Genomic DNA, 22,792 nt, shown 5'->3' with positions numbered 1-22,792 from the left:
AGCTAATTAGCACAAATTAGCATAATTGTGGGGGCAAAGGAGAGTTCACTAGACAGTCATTTGTGAATATATTTTTTATAAGAATATTCGCTGTTCAAAGACTTATCTATATTTGGAAAATCCTACCCGGGAAATTGGGGCCTGGTGTTTAATCTAGGAATCTCCAATGGGGGTAATGTGAAGAATCATGTCTTTACCCTAATTCTAAATGTTGAAAAATGGTACTTTAAAGGTTTGTTTTAGGGTCTAAAGCCACCTTCAGACACTGGATTATTTAGTCAAATATGATCAAAAGAAGTATTTTGAAGGCTATAAACTTCTCGTGTCACAAAACAATAAGCAAAACTCATCTGATCTTTATGACACTGACCTAAAATATAAGAAAAAAATTATTATGAATTTAGCTTTTATTCAAAATTAAATAAGCAAAAGCAAAAGTTTAAGAAACTTTTACAAAGTACTTACATAAAAGAAAGTTAATAGGGACAGTCACAAGTTTGCAACAAATAATTACAAAAGTATCTAGGGCAGCAAGAATATAAACCATGTCACAGCATGGTGATCTAATTGTGATATGAATAAGGCATAACTAACATTTGCACCAAGACCAGAATTAAAAAATAAAACATACCTTAAAAGCTTAGTTCTACATTAAGCTTCTCCTCCTCCCCCAGATCCTTAATGCGTGTATCCTATGTAATTCTTTTAAACACATCATGTCAAACTATAAATTATATAGATGGGCAGTTAATGTGAAAAGCCCCCTAAAATGTACAAACTAACTGGTACTGAGTTGAGTTCTCCATTTACCTTTATGTACAGTTAAATGTAAACCATATTTTCACAGTTTTGAGTGTTTTATGAATAGATGCACAGTACCATGGCAGGTTTGCAATTGTTCCTGAAAACTGGCTCTAGATTCTGCATCCCCAGCCTGCCGGCCTCTAGGACGCAAGTATTTATATAAATAAGGAACTGTGTCATAGTCAGTGGTCAAGACAGTTCAGCAAGAGCAGGATTTCCAACCGAGAGAGATACTCAATACCGTAGCTTACAGACTTGTGCAAATAGAAGCATTTAGGACAGATACATCTGAGGCGAATTCAACTCGCAAAAACTTGTCTCACTGCTGTTGTAAACTCGGGCAATAACCAACCCTCAGCAAGGTCTGCTCTCTATGGCTTTTTTTTTTTCTTTTAAAATTTTAAAGCCAGAGAAAATGCACACACGCGCGCGCACACACACACACACCCCACATACACACGGGTCTCATTTCGTTTTTTTAGAATATGGTACATAGTGCAACTTCATGACAATGTAGAGGTCTGACACACATTCAGTGCGTGTTTTTCTGTGCAAGTTCTTAGTGGTCTCCGTCCTACTTGAAGGTATTGATTTGCAGAACCACATGATTCAGGAGGTTGAAGGAAGGGGAAAAAAAAAAAGGGTTTCCTTACATTTCTCAAACCAGCACTGGATGTGCAAAAGGCAGCAGACAATCCGGCCGTTGGCACAGCCAGATCAGGGTAACTTTAAAGGAAGATCCAAGCAGTCAGTTTACTTAGATTGGTCTCTAGAAAAATAGGTCAGTATATGCTGTATCTTTGTCAACCGTTCTTTCAAAGACTTCATCGACAAGACAGACAGCTGGTACCGGGGATCTACAGGGAGAACGGCCAGCAGCCACCAACACCAAGCCGGTCCGTTAGGGGTTGCCTAAAAACGATCAAGTTCATAGTGTTAATACAAGGCACATCTCTGGGACAAAAGCAGTAACAAACCAACAAGCCACTGGTCACTGAGCGCTTTACTATGTGTCCAAGAGTGTCTCTCAAATTCTTCTAACAGGCAGGTAAGGAAGGCTCTTATGCCCGAATGAAAGGGGGCAAGGGGACACCAGACTAAAACCCAGACCTGACGCCAGGGCCGGCCCTCTCTCCTTGGCCCCGCGCTGCCTTGCGCCAGGGTCTCTCTGCTTCAGGCTGCGGACCTCTGGGGACCGTCCTGTGCCTGGTGTCCTGTTCAGCAGCAGGTCTGACCTCTCTCCACTAAGACGCCAGCGGCGGCAGTGAAAAGTTCTCTCGAATTGCATGAGGGGTGAGGTCTTCAATGGGAAAGACACACATGGAGTAGCCAGGGAAAGAGGAGACGAGCCGTCAAAGACAGCGACACACCAGATGTACCACGGGGACAAACTGTCCTCAGAACTACTTTCTTAAAATACATATCTAAAACGTTAAGTGGATATTTAAAAATGTCTGCAAAGAACTGTGGAATCCTAGGCAAGATACGAAAAGGCCTCCGCCTCTAGCTTTGTTTAAAAAATAAACATTTCCAGCAAAGAAGTCCTTCGGATGCTGCTCTGGTGTTGCAAGGGCTGTCTGCGAGCTACTGGAAGAACTTGGAATTTGTACACAAGAATTTTTAAGGCACTTCTGTTGCACACGGGCTTGCTTCTTATTGAACCTGAAACCCAAGGTTTCAGAATGGCAAAAGGTGCTCCCTCTAGAATCTCCTGGAATCACACTGAGGTTGCTGTGTCCGTGGACTATCCCTGCTCAGCTCAGCATCACTACCTCCTTCTCCTCGCGTTTCAGGGGGTTGGAAACGCTTCCCAGAATCCGTTCCCTCACGTGGTTCTGGGTTAGACTTGGCTAAGGAGAGGCACACTTCTGTGAGATGTGGAAGTTGGAAAAGAAGAAACCATTGTTCTCCTGAGACTGTTGCAAAGTGTTGGCAGATCCGCAGGAGCATTCCAGAGAATTCTGAGCAGCCACCTGCTACAGACTGATACTGGTGGGTACCTCCCTGGTCTTCCTAAGAATTACAGAAACTTCCTGCAAGTTCTTGAGAAGATGGTGCTTCACTGCGTCAGGCTGAGATCTATGGCGGCAGGTCCCCTGTCTCCCACCCATGAGGTCCCTAATCTTCAGTCCTCCAGCTCTGCCAACAGCTGTGTCAACTCTACGTCCTACAGTAAACCCCTCCCGCCTGGATCATACAGCGTGGCCGCTTTTGTTTTCCTGACGGAGTCGACTCCCGACAATACGACCAGAAAGCAGTGCTAGAGGACTGGATAATAAAAGGGAAGGGTGTTAAGGCAAGGTTGGATTTTTACATTTAAAATCTACTTGTTCAATTTGACGATTATCAAAGGCCATTCTGTCCCAGCTGATCAGATTCAGGTAGCCACGATAAAACAAATGTGTGGCAACTGCTGGGACGCAGAGGGATACTCAGTTCAAAGAAGATGGTCCGGTGTTAGAAGTTCAGGTGAAGGATTCAACTGGGATTCAGACAGACTTAGGCGAGCCTTTGAAAACCAGAATGAGAGGCAGTGTCCATCACACTGGGATCTAGTCTCTCTCCCTCTTCATCTCTTTCTAGACATTCCATTATGAAATCTACTACCCTCTGACCATCAACATTTTAATCAATTCAAAATGCTTAGGTCTAAAAGTTAGTGTTTTGATGGATCTGTCATCAGATTTTCCAGAATGAGGATACCTCTTTTTGTGCGTCTTACAGTGCTGACTGCACCGATCGGCTTGCACAGAAAGTGCCTTCTATACATTAAAGTTAAACATAAACCTTAAGTACCTGAGCAAGACCATCAGAACGAAAGTTTCTTGAGGAGTGAAGTGTTAAATGTGAAGACACACAAAACCCAGCTGTCACGGAATAGCTGACTGGCTCCAAGGCTGACAAGGTCTCTTAATCACAACTTACTAGGTGGGTACCATTTTACCAGAATATTCTACCTTCCACTCCTTATGCCTCCTTCAAGCAAATCCCCTGTGAAGGGCTTTGTTCTATGCACTCACAGCTACAGCTACCTCAGGTAACAACTCTGTCCTTGCCCATTCCTGTGCAAACTGTAGTGGACATCAAAGGAGAACAGGGTCATGACTTGAAAGACAGCAGGGACAAGGAAATGCTGTGCAAAAGGAAAACAGAACTTAAAAATCCACTAATGTGAGTTTATTTAAAGAAGACTTTTGGAAACGATACCCAGGCCGTCCCACCTGCAGGTTCTCCTCCGTCCCAGGCATTGAGCCAAAGTGCTGAAGAATCTGGCTTCGAAATCTGTCCCTTAAATTCTGAAACCAGCTGCAGGCTTGTGAGTAGACCAGATCATGAAGCTGTCTGAGGTTCTTGATTTCCTCCTCATCCTCAACCTAGAAACAACACAACAGTCAGTTAAGACTTGTGTCTAGTCTTCCGGTGCCTTATCACTAACCCTACAGAAATGAGAAAATAGTAAGAATTTAGAAAGAGGCAATCCCTAGTCCAGCGCTGGATCAGAGTACTCTGCAATATATATGTATATAAGAAATATATATCATATATACTATGCATTTCTGCTTCACGTGCTGCCCACGGCCAGACGGAAGAAGCACCAGTGGAGGGCCACCCCACTTGTCCACAATACTGTGGAACCCTCCCGACAGCTTCCAGGTGGGAGCGGGACTCCTGAGGGTGAGTTCTTGGATAAAGGGCTATGCAAATTTAGCATTCCTTTTCGGCTTTATGGATTAATGGCCCTTGAAAATAGTGGAACAATAAAAGGGAAGAGCAGCGGGGAAAGTTTTAGGCAGAGCTCGCCCAGCAGAACCCAGGAACGGGATGGAGGACAACCATGAGGACACCTTTTTACCAGGGAACTGGGTAATAACAAGAAACTAAAACCAGTATATCAGAAAAGAGAGAATAAATTATGCCAAGATGAAGTGCTTCCTCTGAAGGCCAAGGCTGGGCTACCTCCATCATCCCTCCCTGCATCCTGCAGACAACACGAAATTCAACGCATCCGCCTTGCAACCTAAGATCCAGAAGGAGTAGCCTCACAGAACCCACGAGAGAAAATAGAGCATTAACTCATCCATTCTGCATTGATTTCTTCGGCACACGCTTCTAGCCCACTCGCTCCGTGCCAGGGAGTGCTCCACTTCACATACATTAAGTCCTCCGAACAAACACCAGGCCTGACTCAGCCTTTGATACTTTTAGAGTGACTCACTATAAAAACAATATACTTTTTATTTTTGAAAGATCGGAAATGAGAAATTAAAAATCACCTGCTTTTTGCACAGTGTGAATGTACTTAATGCCACTGAACTACAGACTTAAAAATGATTAAACTGGTAAATTTTGTTAATAAAAAGACAGAGGAACCATACAATTGAATTCTGGTCTTGGAATGATGACAGAAGGTTCAATCCCCTGCTAACACACATTGGTCTTGACAGGAGCTGGAAACAAACTTGTGACTTGTTAAAAGTATTAAAGAAAACTGCTACTTTGCACCCTGCTAAAATTCAAGGAAACCACGTGCTGGAGAAAACAATGACAAAAAGGTGAGTGCCTGAGATGGAAAATGGAGCTGGCTAAAAGCGAGTAGAACTTGAAGTCTTCAGTAGACGTCAGAAAACAATCACTACACTAAGGAAAAAAAGAAAAGGGTTTGCTGTAAAAAACAAACTTGAGAAGCTCTTCCAAAGAAGACAACAAATCATTATGGGGATGAGGCCTTAGGAGGAGGAAAAATTATGAGACATTCCTAAGACTACAAAGACAGAGAACTGTCTCTAAACCTCAAATCCATAATGCTTTCAATATGCTATTCTCTTGCCCCGTATCGACAGTCACAGGCTTAGCTATATACTCAAGGGATTTGTCATCAAATCCAAATGTGAAGATGTAAACTTGCAAAAAGCTAAAACTTTTACAAGGAATATTGCCTTTAGCACATGATTCCGTTAACCAAGTGTGTCTGGTTATCAAGGCACAGACGTTATCAATCAGCTCAGAATTTCAACTCCTTTCGACGTGATGGGGAAGGGGAAGGGAAATATGTGCCATAGGCCACCGGCAAAGAAAAAGCGTCGTGTCCCCATGGCATCGGGAAGGGAAATTTGTGCCACAGCCCACCAGAAAAGAAGTGTCATGTCCCCATGGCATCTTTAAATAAGCTAGGACAGGCAATATCAGACTAATCGAGTTCACCAGAGAGGCAGTACCGCATATGAAAGCAGAGCACTCAGGGGCCAGAAAGCTTGCTTTCAGTTTTAGGACTCTGCCTCTAGGATCTTAGGCAAATTTAACACCTTTTTTTTTTTTTTTTTTTTTACCTCCCTCATCTGCTAGCTGAGTTTTGCAAATTCAATGAACTTATGTCTGTAGAAGTGCCTAATGTCAACATTCAGTAAGCAATTAAAATGAAGGGCCCAGTGGGAAAAGTCCATGAACAGAGGGAGCGTAAGTTCAGTGGTTTGATAATGTCCTTCCAAAAGGAACTGCCTTTAATTTGGTACCTAACCTAACTGCAGATGGTGACTGAGCTACTGGAAACATCAGAAGGGCCCCATGAACCCTCTCCAAGAAGGTCATCCCAATAAACCTCCCCAGGTAAGCCGTCACCAGGAAGTGTAGTGATGGTACTTTCTCCGTGAAGCCCTAGACTTTGAACACATCACCCAACTATGTCCCTTTATCATTAAGGTTATGTCACACACATATAGAGCAGTTTTTAAAAGATTTTGTGTTTACATTTATGTCACATTTCAGTCTGCTGATTGTATCAGTTTTGACTACTAAATTTAATCAAGAAGGGCAGGGGTTAGCAGCTTTCCTAACTTAGATGGACTCAGCACCCACCATGCCCACATACTTCCAGGCACCATGCTGGTTCTAGAGCCTGGAGAAATGAAGACCTACGTTCTGGACACCCAGGCTCACCTGGAACTCTCCATAAGAATGAGACAAGAAAAAGGTAACTTGCAAGTAAAATGTCTACCTCTAGAACTCTAAACTGCTTTCCTCCAACGGTATCAACCACAGACCTTCCAACAGGTAAGAAATGTACATTCCTAATTTGTAACATACAGCCATAATCTGCAAAACTAAGAGAGAACTTCTGATAAATACCAAAGTTCAGATCAGTGAGGATCTCTGAGAGGAAGAAGCGTTTTATGTGCCTGGAAAAGTATCAGCCTGCATGTCTGTGTAAGGACTCGGGCAGAGGATACTGAGGTGGTGAAAATATCATTTTTTCATACCTTCACATCTTCCAGATATTCAATGTCTGCAGTGCAATATCCATCTTTCATTCCCCTTTTTAAAACTCTAAACCGTTTTCCTCCAACGGTATCAACCACAGACCTTCCATCAGGTAAGAAATGTACATTCCTAATTTGTAACATACAACCATAATCTGCAAAACTAAGAGAGAAATTCTGATAAATATCAAAGTTCAGGCATGCGAGTTCCGATACAAACAAAAATATTTATGCACAGAAAAGCGTACCTATTTTGTGTGTCACTGACACACATTCCAAATTGCTTAGTCCCAGTTTGCATACTTCTTCGAATCATCAATCTGTATCTTGGCTCAAATACATGAAGAGGGCAAGGCACAGTGGGGTAGGCCATAGTGCAAACAAATATTGGAACATTCTTGGTCAAGCTGAAGAAGAAAAAAGTTTCATTATCACACATCAGAACATAAAAAAATCTGTGAAGCTTGCCACATTATAAATTAATATAAACAATTAGCTCTAAATGCGGTGATTTTTATTTTTGCCAAGAGCAAGAATCAGCATCTCTTCATTATGCTCTCACAGATGCAATAGTAATACTAAAAATCTGTGATCCTTTTATCAAAGTAAATCTGAATTTAAGATACCAAGTTATTATATAGAGCTAAATCATCTTTACGAATAAAAGGTATAATTAGTATTTGGTATTAAAAATTTGTTTAAAATATATATAAGTTTAAGTTAACCTTTTGTCCAGAAAATACTCTTAGAGAAGGAAAAATGAGCTCCCACAATAGACAAAAAGCAAATCCCTAAGATTCTTAGTGCATTTGAACTCTTTTTTCAGGATGATTAAAATTAGAGAATATTTTTCACTGCCAGATTGGCAGGAAATAAGAAGGATAAAGGCAACGCCCAGTCCTGGCAAGTTCGTGGGAAAAACCGGCAGTGCGGAGGACAGTCTGAAACCAGACAACCCTGCTGGAGAAGAATTTGGCTGCGTGTGTCAAAAACTTTAAAAAGTTCATATCCTTTGAACTTCTAGAAATAATTCTATAAGCACTTTAGGACAGTTTACTGTAACGTTGTATACAGTAACCAAAACTTAGAAGAGGGACTACTAAAATCCTATAGGCCTATCCACAAAATGAAACACTGTTTTCATTAAAAGATGTGTACATGTTGACTTGGAAAAAAAAAATAAATAACAGGAGATTATAGACTAACAGAATAAAATGATCTCATTTTTGTTTAAAATGTATTTATACATATATTAAAATCTAGAAGGATATAGATCAAAATGCTCATGGGCGATTCCTTTCAGGTTATAGATTGTGACCTTCCTCCTCCCTTTCCCCACAGGCTCATTTACAGTATTTTCTAGTTTTTCTTCAAAAAGGCATAACTATATTAAAGTAATATTTCATAATACAAGTGCTCGTTCCTCTTTTGAAAATGTGTATTCTACCCTCACTGAGCACTCTCTTGGGTCTTCTTACAGCTCCTACGTTGACGAGCAGTGGATCTATTACTTAGGAAAACTCTCGAGTACCTGGGGATGAGCTACCTCTTAAAAAAAATCCCCCGTTGGTAAGCGGCAAGAGTCCCTCCGACCTCCCTGCCTCACTCAGCACCCCCTCCCGTGACTCCTTCCTCTGTCATTTGAAGATTCCAGTCTTTGGCAGAGTTTGGTTGTGTTACTATATTTAAGATTTCTAAATTATATCTGAGGCTTTCTTATATCTGGCTTTTCACACTGTTGACCAAAAAGGTTCATAATCCTCGTATCAAAATATTTTCTATCCTAAAAATCACACAACAGAACACGAGTTCCATGGAAGACCAATCAGTACCCATTTTGGTACAGAGAACACTGGAAATCGCTCTTCTGTGGAAGGCCCCTGGCCCAGTGAAGACAGTCAGCGGACACATACTAATTTTGCAAGCACAGTTTTTTCTTAGAAAGTAAGAAAAAAATGTATTTTGAAAAATAGTGAAAGCAAACAAAGTATTATGTAAAAACTGCAATTCTGTTCTTCAGGGTGGAAGAAAAAGTCAAGAAATTAAATACCTAGGAAAAATCTGAGAGACTCGGGTGACTGGAGCAAGAGGGAAAGACGGGAAGGGAAAAGAACGGAAGAGAAGGACGAGGAAGAAAGAATACAGAGCAACAGAAGCAGGTCCGACCTCCCCAGCCCCGACTAGCCCTGTGTGCTCGCTCTTCACAGCGGTCTATACCAGCTGTACCAGTCAATAATCCTCACTGACTGAGAATTTGGCCCCTAAGTCACTCCTTCCAATTTCAGTCTCAGGCCTCAAGGTCCCACCCTCTTCCCCAAGCTCTAATTGGCTCCCACGCCTGCCAATCAGGGCCCTCTCTCCTCAACCCTCTTCTTGTCCTGCCTCGGGGCACCGAGGCACCTGAGGGCTCCATTCCCAGTTCCACGGCCTGAAGTCCCTGCAGGAAATCCCTCCTCCACCTAAAAACCTGCTTGGGGCAAAGAGCCGAGTTGCCAGCCTCCAGTGGAAGATCTGGAAGTTACCAGAGAAACTCTTAAAAACTTCTGTCTGTTGAGGACAGGGGAAGCTGACCAGGGTTTGTTTAAAATGCGCCTCTGGCTAGATTGGCTTGGACTGCAGACAGGATCCAGCTCGCTGGGAGGAGGTCTCTCCTTACTGTGTCAAGGGGTGGGGATCACAGTAACTTTATGAGAAGAAACTTACTGTGAGAGCTCAGCAGTTTCTTCATCATATATTTTTTTTCTCTCAGACAGCTCATCAGGCAGATACTTCACTATCAATTCTTCCAACAGCTGTGTGACACAGTACCTCCTATCTGCTAGATACTAAAAGACAATATTATTTTACATTCCAGTGCTTTTCCTACGGTATAAAACAGGCAAAACAGTTGAACTGAATAGAGTAAAGCCTCAAAGACATATTTATACAGTCGAGTCTGAATTAATGGGGGAGGGGGGACATGACAATGGATGGTGCCACACGGGTCCACCTGCCCAGGCCGTGCCTGAGACCCTGAAGGCTACACGGCTGCAGTGGAAACTGCGCCCTGGACAGAAGGCCCTGGTCTTGCGGTGGCCACAAATCCTCTCTCAGCAGCAGTCAGGCCTGCCCTGCCCTCTCCCACACCAAAGGCCAACTTCTCTCGCGTGGCTCCTGGGTACTTCAAACTAGCATTTTGTCGGAGGAACAAAAGCTAAGAAATAAAGAAAATAAGGCCCTCGCCTTGTTTAAGTTGGGTTCCCTATTTCAGGGGTGAAGTTCCCAGATCATTTTTCTTTCAGATTTTCCTTCCACCGTCACCTGCTATCACTCAGACCCTGAGGGAGCGGTTGCTTTTCCCCCGCTGTATAAAACGGTGCATTTGTACTTCTCCCTCAGCCCTCCGAAAAACTGCCCCTCGTGCATTTCTGTCCTTCTCTGCTGCAGCTGCTAAAGGCGTCCCTCTTCCTCCTGCCTAGGAAGAAGCCTGCCTGTCCTGCTGCAACTTTACCTTTTCCACGAAGTCTGCTTAACTAGTTTTCCGTCTCCCAAGAGGCCCATTTTTACCACCTTTACCACATAAAAGGCCGTCATCACAGCCTGCCCCGGACGCCTCGGTGGACAAGGAGACCTTCTACTCCTGCAGGTAAGTTAAAAACTGCCTGAGGCCAGGGACCAGGTCAGAGTGTGTGTCCAGGATTTTGAAACAAGAACATGACCAGTATAATTTCATAAAACTAGTGAGGCACAACTCTTGGGAAACAATCACAGGATTAAAGAGAAGCCGTACTTTTAATCTGCAGATGCGGCAAAAAATAAGGGTTTGTCATTATCCGATGAGGAACAGAGGAGGAGGGAATGCGAGAGGTTGGGGAACGGGGGACAGGAGTGGCTTTCAAACGTGAGCCTCCGTCAGGGCTTGTTAAAATGCAGATTGCTGAGCCCTAGCCCAGAGTTTCTGACTTAGTGGCTCTGCAGTAGGGGCTCAGAATTTGTATTTCTAACAAGTTCCCAAGTACAGGGGAACACATTTTGAAAACCAGGGTGCAATATGTTATACGTAATATATAATGTAATACTCATGTACTCAATTTGGGGAAATACAACCTCTCTTACATTACCGACAGGAATCTAAATTTGTACAATATTTCTGGAGGACCAAGCAACGCAGCAATTGGTTTTAAGAGTCTTATGAATATATGACTTTTGATCAGTAATTCAACCTTCCAGAAATTTTATCCTAAGGAAATAGTCAAAGACGCAAAGCATAGCATATTTAAAAAAAAAAAAAAAAAAAAAAAAAAAAGAACAAACCAACTTACATACTCAACATGTAAGAGAAATGTTAAATCAATGGACTATTACGCTGCTATAAAAATCCTATCTTTAAAATACATTCAAATGAAAAAAATGAGCAAAAGAAAATGACAAGCAAAAGTAAAACTAGAGAGTATATCAATTTGTTCTTTAAATATTAGAAATTTACCTATTAAACAGGGTATCCTTAGGGCACAGGGTAAGATTATTTTCAAACAGTACGTTAACTGTATTTATGACTAATATGCTTGTAAGGTGAGCTCTCTCTACATTTGAAGCCACATATTTAATTATTAACTTGAGAGAAAGCATAATAAATATACTACAGAGTATCTAAAAACCTGGAAAAAAAACAGCACGGTTAGAGTACTTCACCTGAAAGTATAGCAGTTGGAATGTAACTAGCAAACTCTTTGAGTTTATCTTGTTTCTGGACTTTATGAAAATTCTGTATATGGTTTTATGTCTCACATACCGGCTTGTTATGTAAGACCCATATCAAATGTAATAGCACGTATGTATTATTACGGTATCTGTACAGAGCTGAGTTTTCTATATAGAAAATAACTATGTACATTGAACTGCAAAATGTCTTATCCATTTTTCATTCATATTGGAAGGCACTTTTTTCTTTAAGCAGTCCTGTCACCCACAGAGACAGGATCACTCTCCCTGATCAATGCTATTCCTGCAGTTGGAGCTTCGAGTTCTACAGCCGGGCCTCAGCCTATGGGGGCTCCAGTCACCCAAGCAGGACTGGGAGAATGCGGTCCTCCCACTGGCGACAGAGGAGATGCACCTGAGATCTAGCTGTTTCCCTAACACAGGTTACCACTGACCATACAAGGGGTGTGGGAAGTTGTGCCTCCCTCTCTTCTATCTAATATAGCACTTTCTAGAGCTGGGCTGCCCAAAGGGTAGCCACCAGTCAGTCACATGTGCCCACTTACATGAGAATTACAGTCTAAAATACAGTTCCCCAGTCACACTAGCCACATTTCAAGTGCTTAATTACCACATGTGGCTAGTGACTACCATGTTGGACAGCACAGATATAGAGTATTTCCAACAATGCAAAAAATTCTATTGGACAGAGTTGGTCCATACCTTAAGGGGGTAGGACTAGGGCTGAAATCTAACCTATTAAGGGTGGAAGATAGGGCAATTGGGTTTCCCCAATAGTGTCATCATTAAAATGGAACCAGTTCTAGACCAGGTACTTGACCATCCCCCACCTTCTTCAAAAATAAGTAAGTACATGGGACTTGGCCTCTAGGACCACCCTACTTTCCCCTGTGCTCTCTAAACTCACATTTCTCCAGCACTAGCATTTGGATACTGAAATGTCATCCTCCTTGGTCACTCAGCCTACATAATGTAATTTATTCTGAACACGATAATCACTATTTCTATGGTCAAACAGAAATCAACGTTGCCAAGCTTAAGACAAATAAGCAGATAAATAGACGAATGTTTACCTCTTTTAAGCTTTCTTTGCAAAGAGGACAATATGGTGTATGATCTAAACAACGCTCAAGGCAATTCTTACAGAATGAGTGTCCACAAGGGGTTGTTACTGGCTCAAAAAACAACCTGAAAACAACCAAAATACCTGTTAGTTTTCACATTAAACACTGCATTGGAAAATGTGAACACTACTCTCTAAGGAGGGGCTGGGGGGCAGGAGGGGAAGGAAGGGGCAGTGGTAAAGGTAATTATGCCCTCCTGAACCTTTTAAAAGTTCTCATCAACAGGGGTACCCTGCCAAGAGCCTAATGCTAAACTGACTAATGGAACAGCCACTCACCACATGGGGCTACTGAGCACTTGAAATGTGGCTGGTCCAAACTGAGAAGTACAATGAATGTAAAACACACACCAGATTTCAGAGACTATGTGCAAAAGAATTAACATAAAATATTCACCATGACTGTATAGATTCTTATCACTTTAAAATGGCCTCTTAATATGCTTATAAAAGCCTTACTATCTAAAATTTATTAACAAGAACCCAGTAAACCTTACAGTTGAATCTTAAATATTAGGTTTAATACCATGTGTAATAAACAATATAGAAAAGACTGATTTTACTTACATTCTAATTCTTTCCTGAAACATGATACTTCTGAACTGCCTCGAAGTATTGTTAGATACACAGGTACTTGAGCAGTCATCTGCCCTAGCCCTCGGCTCAGAGTCGAAGACGTGAAGGCTCAGAGGCAGGGGACCTGCTGGGAACTCAGCTAGTTCCTACCAGCCCGAAGTGGCTGGCACCGGGTCTCCTGACTCTCCATGCACTGTTCCCTTGACTCCACCACAATCTCAGTGGAAACTGTTCTTTTGAAACTCTTAGTCTTCTAGAACTACAAGCATTCTGCATGATGGAAATCTTTATCCAATTTTACTTTAAAAAAAAATGGATGTACCTACATTTCAATAATATGTGTAACTTCCACAGTATTTCCAGTTTCCTAGTAACTTTTTTATATTTAAGTCGGGTAAGTCTTACACCACTTGCAGTGTAGGCTATGCAAATACTGACTCCACTTTCTAAGTAAGAAAAATCCAAATAGTGTTCAGAGATTAAGTTATTTGCCCAAGGTGTGCAAGGTATTTCTATCTTTTGATTTAGTCCAGGATTCTGTCACTTTACAATGCCTGTTATTACCGTGGGTTACCTTTATCTACTCTGTACTTTAAAATATTCTCACTGATAAAACCTTATGTACTTACCTCATGCAGAGAGAACACTCAAAATCTGAGACATCGATTAATTCTTCTGGGATGTCACCAGAAGTTAATGAAAATGTACAGACTTCATTACGAGTTTCTATTAAAACAAAGAGACAGGACTATTATCTTTAGGAAAAAGTTTAAAGACCATTCTAAATAAGTAAATGTGTTTTCTACGACTGTAGTGACATTTTTACCTCCTTGTTTTTTAAGCTTATTTCTTCCATCTTCATCTACAATCACATCCTGGTCTAAAAGAGACAACTTTCTTTTCAGCAGAGCACCTTTTTCTTGAACAGACAGTAAAGGTTCAGAGGACACTCTTTTTAAACAGTCCTCTCTGGCAGGCATTTCTGTTGAATTTATAGCCTGTGCTGACCAAGCGCGGTTTAAGCTTCCTCTGATAAGCTCAGACGTGACCTCTGGTACTTCTTCATTCTACAAAAATACAATAAACAAGGGTAACTGTGTATCTTCACTATCCTTTGTTGCTCTCACCAAGAATCCACTGAAATGAAATACCAATGTCTCACGAGGTTCATTTTACTGTTCAATTAAAAACACCAACTATGGGCGCCTGGGTGGTTCAGTGGGTTAAGCCGCTGCCTTCGGCTCAGGTCATGATCTCGGGGTCCCGGGATCGAGTCCCGCATCGGGCTCTCTGCTCGGCAGGGAGCCTGCTTCCTCCTCTCTCTCTCTCTCTGCCTCTCTGCCTACTTGTGATCTCTGTCTGTCAAATAAATAAATAAAACCTTTCAAAAAAAAAAAAAAAAAAAAACACCAACTATTAATTCTAATACCCTGATAGATGACGTTTGCCACTAATTATGCATCTCTGGACGTCAAGCTAATATTACAATGAGGTTTACACAGTTATGCTAATATACTTGTTCCAACCCTGAGGCTACTAAAATAAATACCGTGTTCTAAATTTTCCAACAAAGTTTTCTAATACGCAGGGTGACCTAAAATTGTGATTAATGATCAAGTACTTTACATAAAAGTTTAGTGTGAAATCAAAGGCTACAGACAAAAATCTAAGACAATGCTTTATAGATTAAAAGTGCCTAAATAGATTCTAGTACTCCAAACAAAGGAAGTGAGAATCGTAATGTGTAAAGAAACAGATGCACCACACCCATGAAAATCCTTCCTCACCCCTTACCTGCTCTGGACTAAGCTCGCTGGCAGAATGAGACTCTTCCATTACTGAAGGAAAACCAAAATGTTTGTTTTTACTACATGGCAATGAGCTCCAGGAAGAGTCCTTCAGGCCTTCTTTTAAGTTCTCAGGTGATAATAAATCACATAAAATCTGTAAGAGAAATATGATAAAAGTAATGGAAAATATAAAATATTTGGTTAGGAATAATTTAAAGTATCTAATATTTATGAAATTTAAGAAAATTCCTAGCAGACAATGAGCAGAGGAGGAAGAGATTAAGTAATAAGCAGAACTGCCAAATTATTCGAAAGTCTTGTAAAACCAAGGTGTGCTTTAAATGGGGGTCAGATCACCTCAAAGAAATCAGTCAAAAGGAAGGTATGGGAGCAGCTAGACTACTAGCCCAAGAAGGAACCCAAAATAAAAACCAACTTTTTAATGAAGGATTGTAAAAAGAAGAGATCTTAGGAGATCTTATGTACCTCTGAACTTTAGGGAGTCCTATCCTGTCAAAATGGTTCACAGTTCACCCCAAACTATATTGTAAGGCTGGGCTCTGAGTGTTTAAGTGAACTAAAGAACTCACCTAATTACAAAACTCTTAAAATTCCATGCGTTTATACTGACTTTAGCTACTCACTGAACAAGTAACCTGCGCGGGCAGCTGTCAGTGCCCAGCTCGGGGATGGGAGCACCATACGGCAGCTGGCCCAGAGTAGCTGGGCGTGCACCTGGAAGGCAGCCATCATATTCTATACACATCTAAACTCTCAAAACAACCACCACCACCACAGTAGGTTAAGTTAGGGGAAGAACCTGGCTAGAAGGAAATGAGAAGGGCTCAGATGTCTTTGTCAAATAAGTTGTATTAAATGAACAGCAAAGCATTTCTTAAAGTCTGCATCCAGAAGTTTGGTCATTCAGTTATACTCTCTCTCAATCTCACAAAAATGAGATTAGTCCTGAATCATTACAATGTAAATAAACAGGAGATATAGTCAACGTAAATAAAAGAATATCTGGTAGGAGCTCTAGCAATGCCCCCTTTAATGAACAAGCATTTAAAAATTTGTATGTTTTTACATTTCCCCTGGTCTGAGTCTTAAACGCTCACCTACTCTAGGCCCCAGCAGATCCAGTAGGTACTTACCAAAGAAATAGAAAAACACATCCACAAAACAACTTATACAAGAACGTTAGTTCATAGCAGCAACTGTTAACAACGCAAATGAAAATCACTAATACCATAAGTTGTGCTATGCTTCCACAATGGAATGCTTAGTGAACAATGAAATTTTTAAAAAATTGCTAGATATATCTCAAAACTATTATGTTCTGCCAAAAAAAAAAAAAAAAAAGCCAGACACAAGATACATGTTGTGTGACTCCACTTGCGTGAAGTTTAGAATAAGCAAAACTACTCTATTTATACTCTAATAAAAATCTAAACAATAATTGCCTCTGGGAGCAGGGATACAGGGGATTTGTTGAAAAGGGGATGAGTGAGATTTCTAGCATGATGGAAATATTCTACATCTCGATTGGAGTGCTGTTACATGGATGTATAATTTCCAAAACAGTGGACTATAAAATCCATGCATCATATGTAAAATATACCACAATTTACAAAAAGCATATTGGGAGAAAAATATTTCAAAGCATCAGCTGTTTTGCCTTTTCCTAACCTTATTAAATATTTACAGAAATAGAAGGATATTTATCAGCATGGAAAATGCAAAATTATAAGCCCTTATAAAGTCTGCAGTCTCCTCAGGGAGAGACCACTAACAAATATAAAACAGAATACACACAATAGTAAACAATTTTTCATTAAATCAATGGGCTAGAAGCCTCGTGGAGGATATACTGATTATCAGCCATATTCATGAGGCATTGGGGATCTGAGAACATTTTCAAAGTTGTCATCCTTCTAAACGCACAAGAATCTCCCTGGGTTCTTGTAAAACTATGCCCAAATTCCAGAGATTAATTCCAACAGTCTGTGGTGAAGTCCAGGAATCTTTACATTTACCAAGCACCCAAGGTGATTCTGACAAAAAGCCACAATGTAAAAAACACTATCAAGGTGATAAATAACACCTCATGTTTTGTGGATACTGAAGGGAGCATCATGATGACACTACAATTATATGGGGACAGATATTCCCAAAAAATTTTTCAAAGACTCTAGTCTTTCCAGATGCTCTGTGAATATGTTTGACAAAAGCTGAATGCTGCTCTCATGTTAGCAGAGCAAAACCTCTGAGAACTTCTGAAGAAACCTGTTTACCTTGGTTTAACCCATTGTTCCCCAAAATCATTTAATCAGAGGACTCCTCCTTTTTACTTAACACCTACTAACATACCATAAAACAAACTCTGGAAAGTGGTATGTGGATTATGGAGAAAATTAAGGCAAAACAAATTGGGGCACTACTATGAGCACCTTGAAAATAAGCAAATCTTATACTGGAAATTAAAAGCAAAAAACAGCCCAATAAAAATTCCTTAGTTAGGGGTCCCAAAAAAGGGCCAGAAAGCTTCTCTAACCTGGGGAAGAAAACAGAATCTCTAGGTCAAGGAAGTATAGGGTACCAAAGAAGATGAACCCACAGAGATTCAACACATTATAATGGAAACAGAAAAATTTCAAGACAGAATTCTAAAAGCAGCAAAAGAAAAACTTATTATTTGAAAGGGAAACCCCATAGGCCATCAGATTTATCACCAGAAACTTTGCAGGTCAGAAGAAAGTGGCATGACCTATTTAAAGGGCTGAAATGAAAAAACTTCCATCCGAGAATTCTCTACCCAGCAAGACTGTCATTCAGAACTGAAAAAAAGATTAAGAGTGTTCCATACAAGCAAAGGCTAATGGAATACATCACCACTGTACTGGCCCTACAAAACATGTTAATGGGACTTCTCTGAACTGAAAAAAAGTGGCACTAATTGAAAACATCAAAGTAAACATCTTAGTGGAAAATAGTAAAAGTAAGTAGATCAATCACTTATAAAGCAAGTCTAAAGGTTAAAAGTAAAAAGAATTAAACTACAATAATTGGTTAAGAGATGCATAAAATAGATGTATAAGATGACATATAAAAATATAAAAGGTGAGCAGGTGGAGAAAAATATAAAGTTTTGGAATGTGTTCAAATTTAAGTTGCTATCAACTTGAAACAGACCATTACATACAAAGGAAGTTCTATGTGAACCTTTTGGTGACCACAAAGCAAAAACTGATGGTAAATATCCAAAAGAAAATGGGAAAATAATTTAAGCAAAGCACTAAAGAAAGCCATAAAACCACAAGCAAAGAGAGAAAGAGAAAAAAGACAAGGAATGATGAAAAGAGTAAAAAAAATTATTAACCAAATGGCAATATACACATACCTATCAAGATTTACTCTAAATGCAAACAGACCACACTCTCCAATCAGACGACGCAGGATGGCTGAATAGATAATAAGATCCATCCATATGCTACCTGCCAGAGACACACTTCACAAATAAGGACACATACACAGTGCAAGTGAATGGATGGAAAAAGGTGTTCTGAGCAAATGGAAATGAAAAGAAAGCTGGTATAGCTATATGCATAACATACAAAATAGACTTCAAAGCGAGAACTTTAATAGTAGAGAAGGGCATTCCATAATGATAAACAAGATCCAACAAGTAAACATAATATTTATAAACATATATATACCCAACACAAGAGCACCAAGACATATAAAGCAAATAAAACATACCTAAAGGGGAAAACTGACAGTAATACAATAATAATGAAGGACTTTACCACTCCATTTACATCAGTGGATAGTTCATCCTGACAGAAAATTAAGAAGGAACCATTGGCCTTAAATGACACATGAGACCAGATGAACTTAAGAAATATATACAGAACACTGTATCCAAACTGCATCCAAAAATTTCAAGTGCACATGGAACATTTTCTAGAATAGATCACGTTAGTCCACAAAACAAGCCTGACTTAAAGAATAGAGAAATCATACCAAGCGTCTTCAACCACAATGGTATAAAACTAATAATGACTTACAAGGCAAAAAAAACAACCAAAATGTGGAGATTAAACATCTTGCTACGAAACAACAAATCTTTGTACCATCAGATAAATAAGAAACTTTAAAAAATAGCCAGAGATAAAACAGAGGGACAAAAAAAAGAGGGACAATTACTAAAATCTTTGGGATGCAGCAAAAATGTTCTAAGGGGTCTACCTCAAGAAATAAGAAAAATCTCAAACAAACTAACTTTATACCTAAAGAAGCTAGAAAAAAAAGAGAAACAAAGCCCAAAATCCTAGAAGAAAGGAATTAATAAAGATCACAGCTGAAATAAATGAAAAACAAAAAAAGGGAAGATCAAAGAACTAAGAGCTGGGTCACTGGACACATTAATAAAATTGGCAAATGTCAAAACTAAAAAGAAAAGAGGGCTCTTGCATTATTAGAGAGAGAGAGAAAAATTGGACAGACCAATTCCTAGCAATGAAATTGATCAGTAATTAAAAACCTCCCAACATATCAAAGTCCAAAAGCAGATGGCTTCATAGAGGAAATCTAACCAAACATGTAAGAATTAATATCTATTCTCAAACTATTCCAAAAAAACCTAAAGGAAGGACAGATTCCAAATTCATTCTGAAGTTAGCATTATCCCAACACCAAAACCAGATGAAGACAATACAAAAAAAAGAAAACTACAGGCCAGTATCTCTAATGAACACAGATGAAAAAATCCTCAACAAAATACTAGTAAACAGGATCCAACAGCACGTTAAACAAAATCATTCAGCATGACCACATCCATTAAACAACCCTTGCATCCATACTTACAAATCAGTCAATGTGATATATCACATCAGTAAGAGAAAGGATAAAAAACTATATGATCATTTCAGTAGAGACAGAAAAAGCATTCGACAAGGTAGAACATCCATTCATGAAAAAACCTCTTAAAGTATGTTTCGAGGGAACATACTTCAACATAATTAAGGCCTTATATGAAAAACTCACAGCTGATATCACCCTCAGAGGGGAAAAAACAGAGATTTGCCCCTAAGGTCAGGAATGAAACAAAGACGTCCACTCTCACCACTTTTCCGTAACACAGTATTGGAAGTCCTGGCCACAAAAATCAGATAAGAAAAAGGTATAAAGGCATCCAAATTGGTGAGAAGGAATTAAAGTTCACTATTTTCAGGACATAATACTCTATATTGAAAACCCTAAAGACTCCACCAAAAACTACTAGAACTGATAAATGAATTCAGTAAAGTTGCAAGATAACAAAAAGATAGCAATCCACTGCACTTCTATACACTAATAATGAAGCAGCAGAAGGAAATTAGGAAAACAATCCCATTTATAATTGCACCGAAAACAGTAGGATACCAGGGAAAAACCTAACCGAAGAGGTGAAAGACCTGTATTGTGAAAACTATAAAAGATAGATGAAAGAAACTGAAGATGACACAAATAAATGGAAAGACATTCCATGCTCATTGATTAGGAGAACAAAAGTTAAAATGTCTGTACTATCCAAAGCAATCTTTGGATAGTACAATCCCTATCAAAATACTAACACCATTTTTCACAGAACTGGAAACAATCCTAAAATCTGTATGGAACCACAAAAGACCCCAAACAGCCAAAGCTATTTTGAAAAAGAAGAGCAAGGCTAGAGGCATCACAATTCCAGACTTCAAGTATATTGTAAAGTTGTTGTAATCAAAACGGTATGGTACTAGTACAAAGCCAGACACATAGATTAATGGAATGTAATAGAAAACCCAGAAATAAACTCACAATTATATGGTCAATCAATCTTCAACAAAGTAGGAAAGAATATCCAATGGGAAAAAGTCTCTTCAACAAATGGTACTGGGAAAACTGGTCAGCTACATGCAAAAGAATGAAACTGGACTACCTCCCTCCCTCCCACTTTCTTATACCATACACAAAATTAAGTTCCAAAATGGATTAAAAACCTCAATGTGAGGGGCGCCTGGGTGGCTCAGTGGGTTAAAGTCTCTGCCTCCGGCTCAGGTCATGATCTCAGGGCCCTGGGATTGAGCCCCGCATCGGGCTCTCTGCTCAGCAGGGAGCCTGCTTCCTCCTTTCTCTCTCTGCCTGCCTCTCTGCCTACTTGTGATCTCTGTCAAATTAATAAATAAAATCTTTAAAAAAAAAAAAAAAACCTCAATGTGAGAGCTAAAACTGTAAAAATCCAGGAGACAGCACTGCAATGATGTCTTTGACATTGTTCATAGCAACATTTTTCTAGGTAGGTCTCCTGAGGCAAGGGAAACAAAAGCAAAAAGAAACTATCCGAACTACATCAAAACAAGAAGCTTCTGCACAGTGAAAGAAACCATCAGCAAGGGCACCTGAGTGGCTCAGTGGGTTAAAGCCTCTGCCTCCAGCTCAGGTCATGTCTCAGGGTCCTGGGATCAAGCCCCACATGGAGCTCTCCGCTCAGCAGGGAGCCTGCTTCCTTCTCTTTCTGCCTGACTCTCTGCCTACCTGTGATCTCTCTGCCAAATAAATAAATAAAATCTTAAAAAAAAAAAAAAAATCAACAAAACAGAAGACATCCTGCTGAATGGAAGAAGATGCTTGCAAAAAATATACCAACAAGAGGTTAATATCCAAAATATGTAAAGAACTTTCACAACTCACCCCCCCCAAAATAACCCAATTAAAATAGGCACAGGACATATAAAAGACATTTTCCCAAAGAAGACATACAAATGGACAACAGATTCATGAAAAGATGCTCAATATCTCTAATCATCAGGGAAATGCAAATAAAACCACAAGGAGATATCTTCTCACACCTGTCAAATGACTAAAATAAAAAACAAAAGAAATAAAAGGTGTTGGCCAGGATGTGGAGAAAAAGAAACATTTATGCACTGGGGTAGGAATGCAAGCTGGTACAGCCACTGTGAAAAACTTGGCGAAGTTCCCTCAAAAAACTAAAAATAAAGTACTATATGATCCACTAATTCCACTACTGGATATTTACCCAAAGAAAAAAACATTAATTCAAAAAGTTATAATGCACACTGTGTTTATTGCAGCATTATCCACAATAGCTAAACTATGGAAGCAACAGCTGAATGGATAAAAGAGGAGGTACATACACACAATGGAATTTTACTTGGCCATAAAAAGGTATGAAATCTTGCCATTTGCGACAACATGGATGGATCTAGGGAATATAATGCTAAATGAAATTTAAGTCAGTCGCAGAAAGATAAATACCATATGATTTCACCCCCGTATGGAATTTAAAGAACAAAACAAAAGGACAAAGAAAGAAAAACAGACTCTTAAAGAATGGGTGACTGCCAGAGGGGAAGGGGAGGACAGGTGAAATAGATGAAGGGATTAAGAATATACTTAAAATGATAAACACTGAGTAATGTATAGAACTACTGTATCACTACTATAGTATACATGTGAAAGTAATATAACACCGTATGTCAGTTATACTAGAATTTTAAAAA

The 22,792-nt window shown here is 39.8% G+C and overlaps 1 protein-coding gene across 1 annotated transcript in view; it reads right to left on the bottom strand.

The window, feature by feature from the left end:
• Positions 1-392: 392 nt before the first annotated feature.
• Positions 393-22,792, bottom strand: part of LONRF1 (LON peptidase N-terminal domain and ring finger 1) — a 37,753-nt gene continuing 15,353 nt past the window's right edge. Inside the window, exons 4-12 of the mRNA XM_032328879.1 lie at positions 15,253-15,402; positions 14,285-14,525; positions 14,088-14,184; positions 12,833-12,947; positions 9,762-9,883; positions 7,307-7,465; positions 7,059-7,221; positions 4,026-4,178; positions 393-1,716 (exon numbers count right to left, since the gene is read on the bottom strand). Of these exons, the coding sequence (XP_032184770.1) occupies positions 1,558-1,716; positions 4,026-4,178; positions 7,059-7,221; positions 7,307-7,465; positions 9,762-9,883; positions 12,833-12,947; positions 14,088-14,184; positions 14,285-14,525; positions 15,253-15,402 (1,359 nt within the window). The 3' untranslated portion in view covers positions 393-1,557. The remainder of the gene's footprint in view (positions 1,717-4,025; positions 4,179-7,058; positions 7,222-7,306; positions 7,466-9,761; positions 9,884-12,832; positions 12,948-14,087; positions 14,185-14,284; positions 14,526-15,252; positions 15,403-22,792) is intronic.

This window comes from Mustela erminea, chromosome 21 (assembly GCF_009829155.1).
Source record: "Mustela erminea isolate mMusErm1 chromosome 21, mMusErm1.Pri, whole genome shotgun sequence".
In the NCBI taxonomy this organism is placed as follows: domain Eukaryota; kingdom Metazoa; phylum Chordata; class Mammalia; order Carnivora; family Mustelidae; genus Mustela; species Mustela erminea.
Note: the sequence above shows the minus strand (reverse complement) of the source record. Positions and strands in the feature narration are given on the sequence as shown.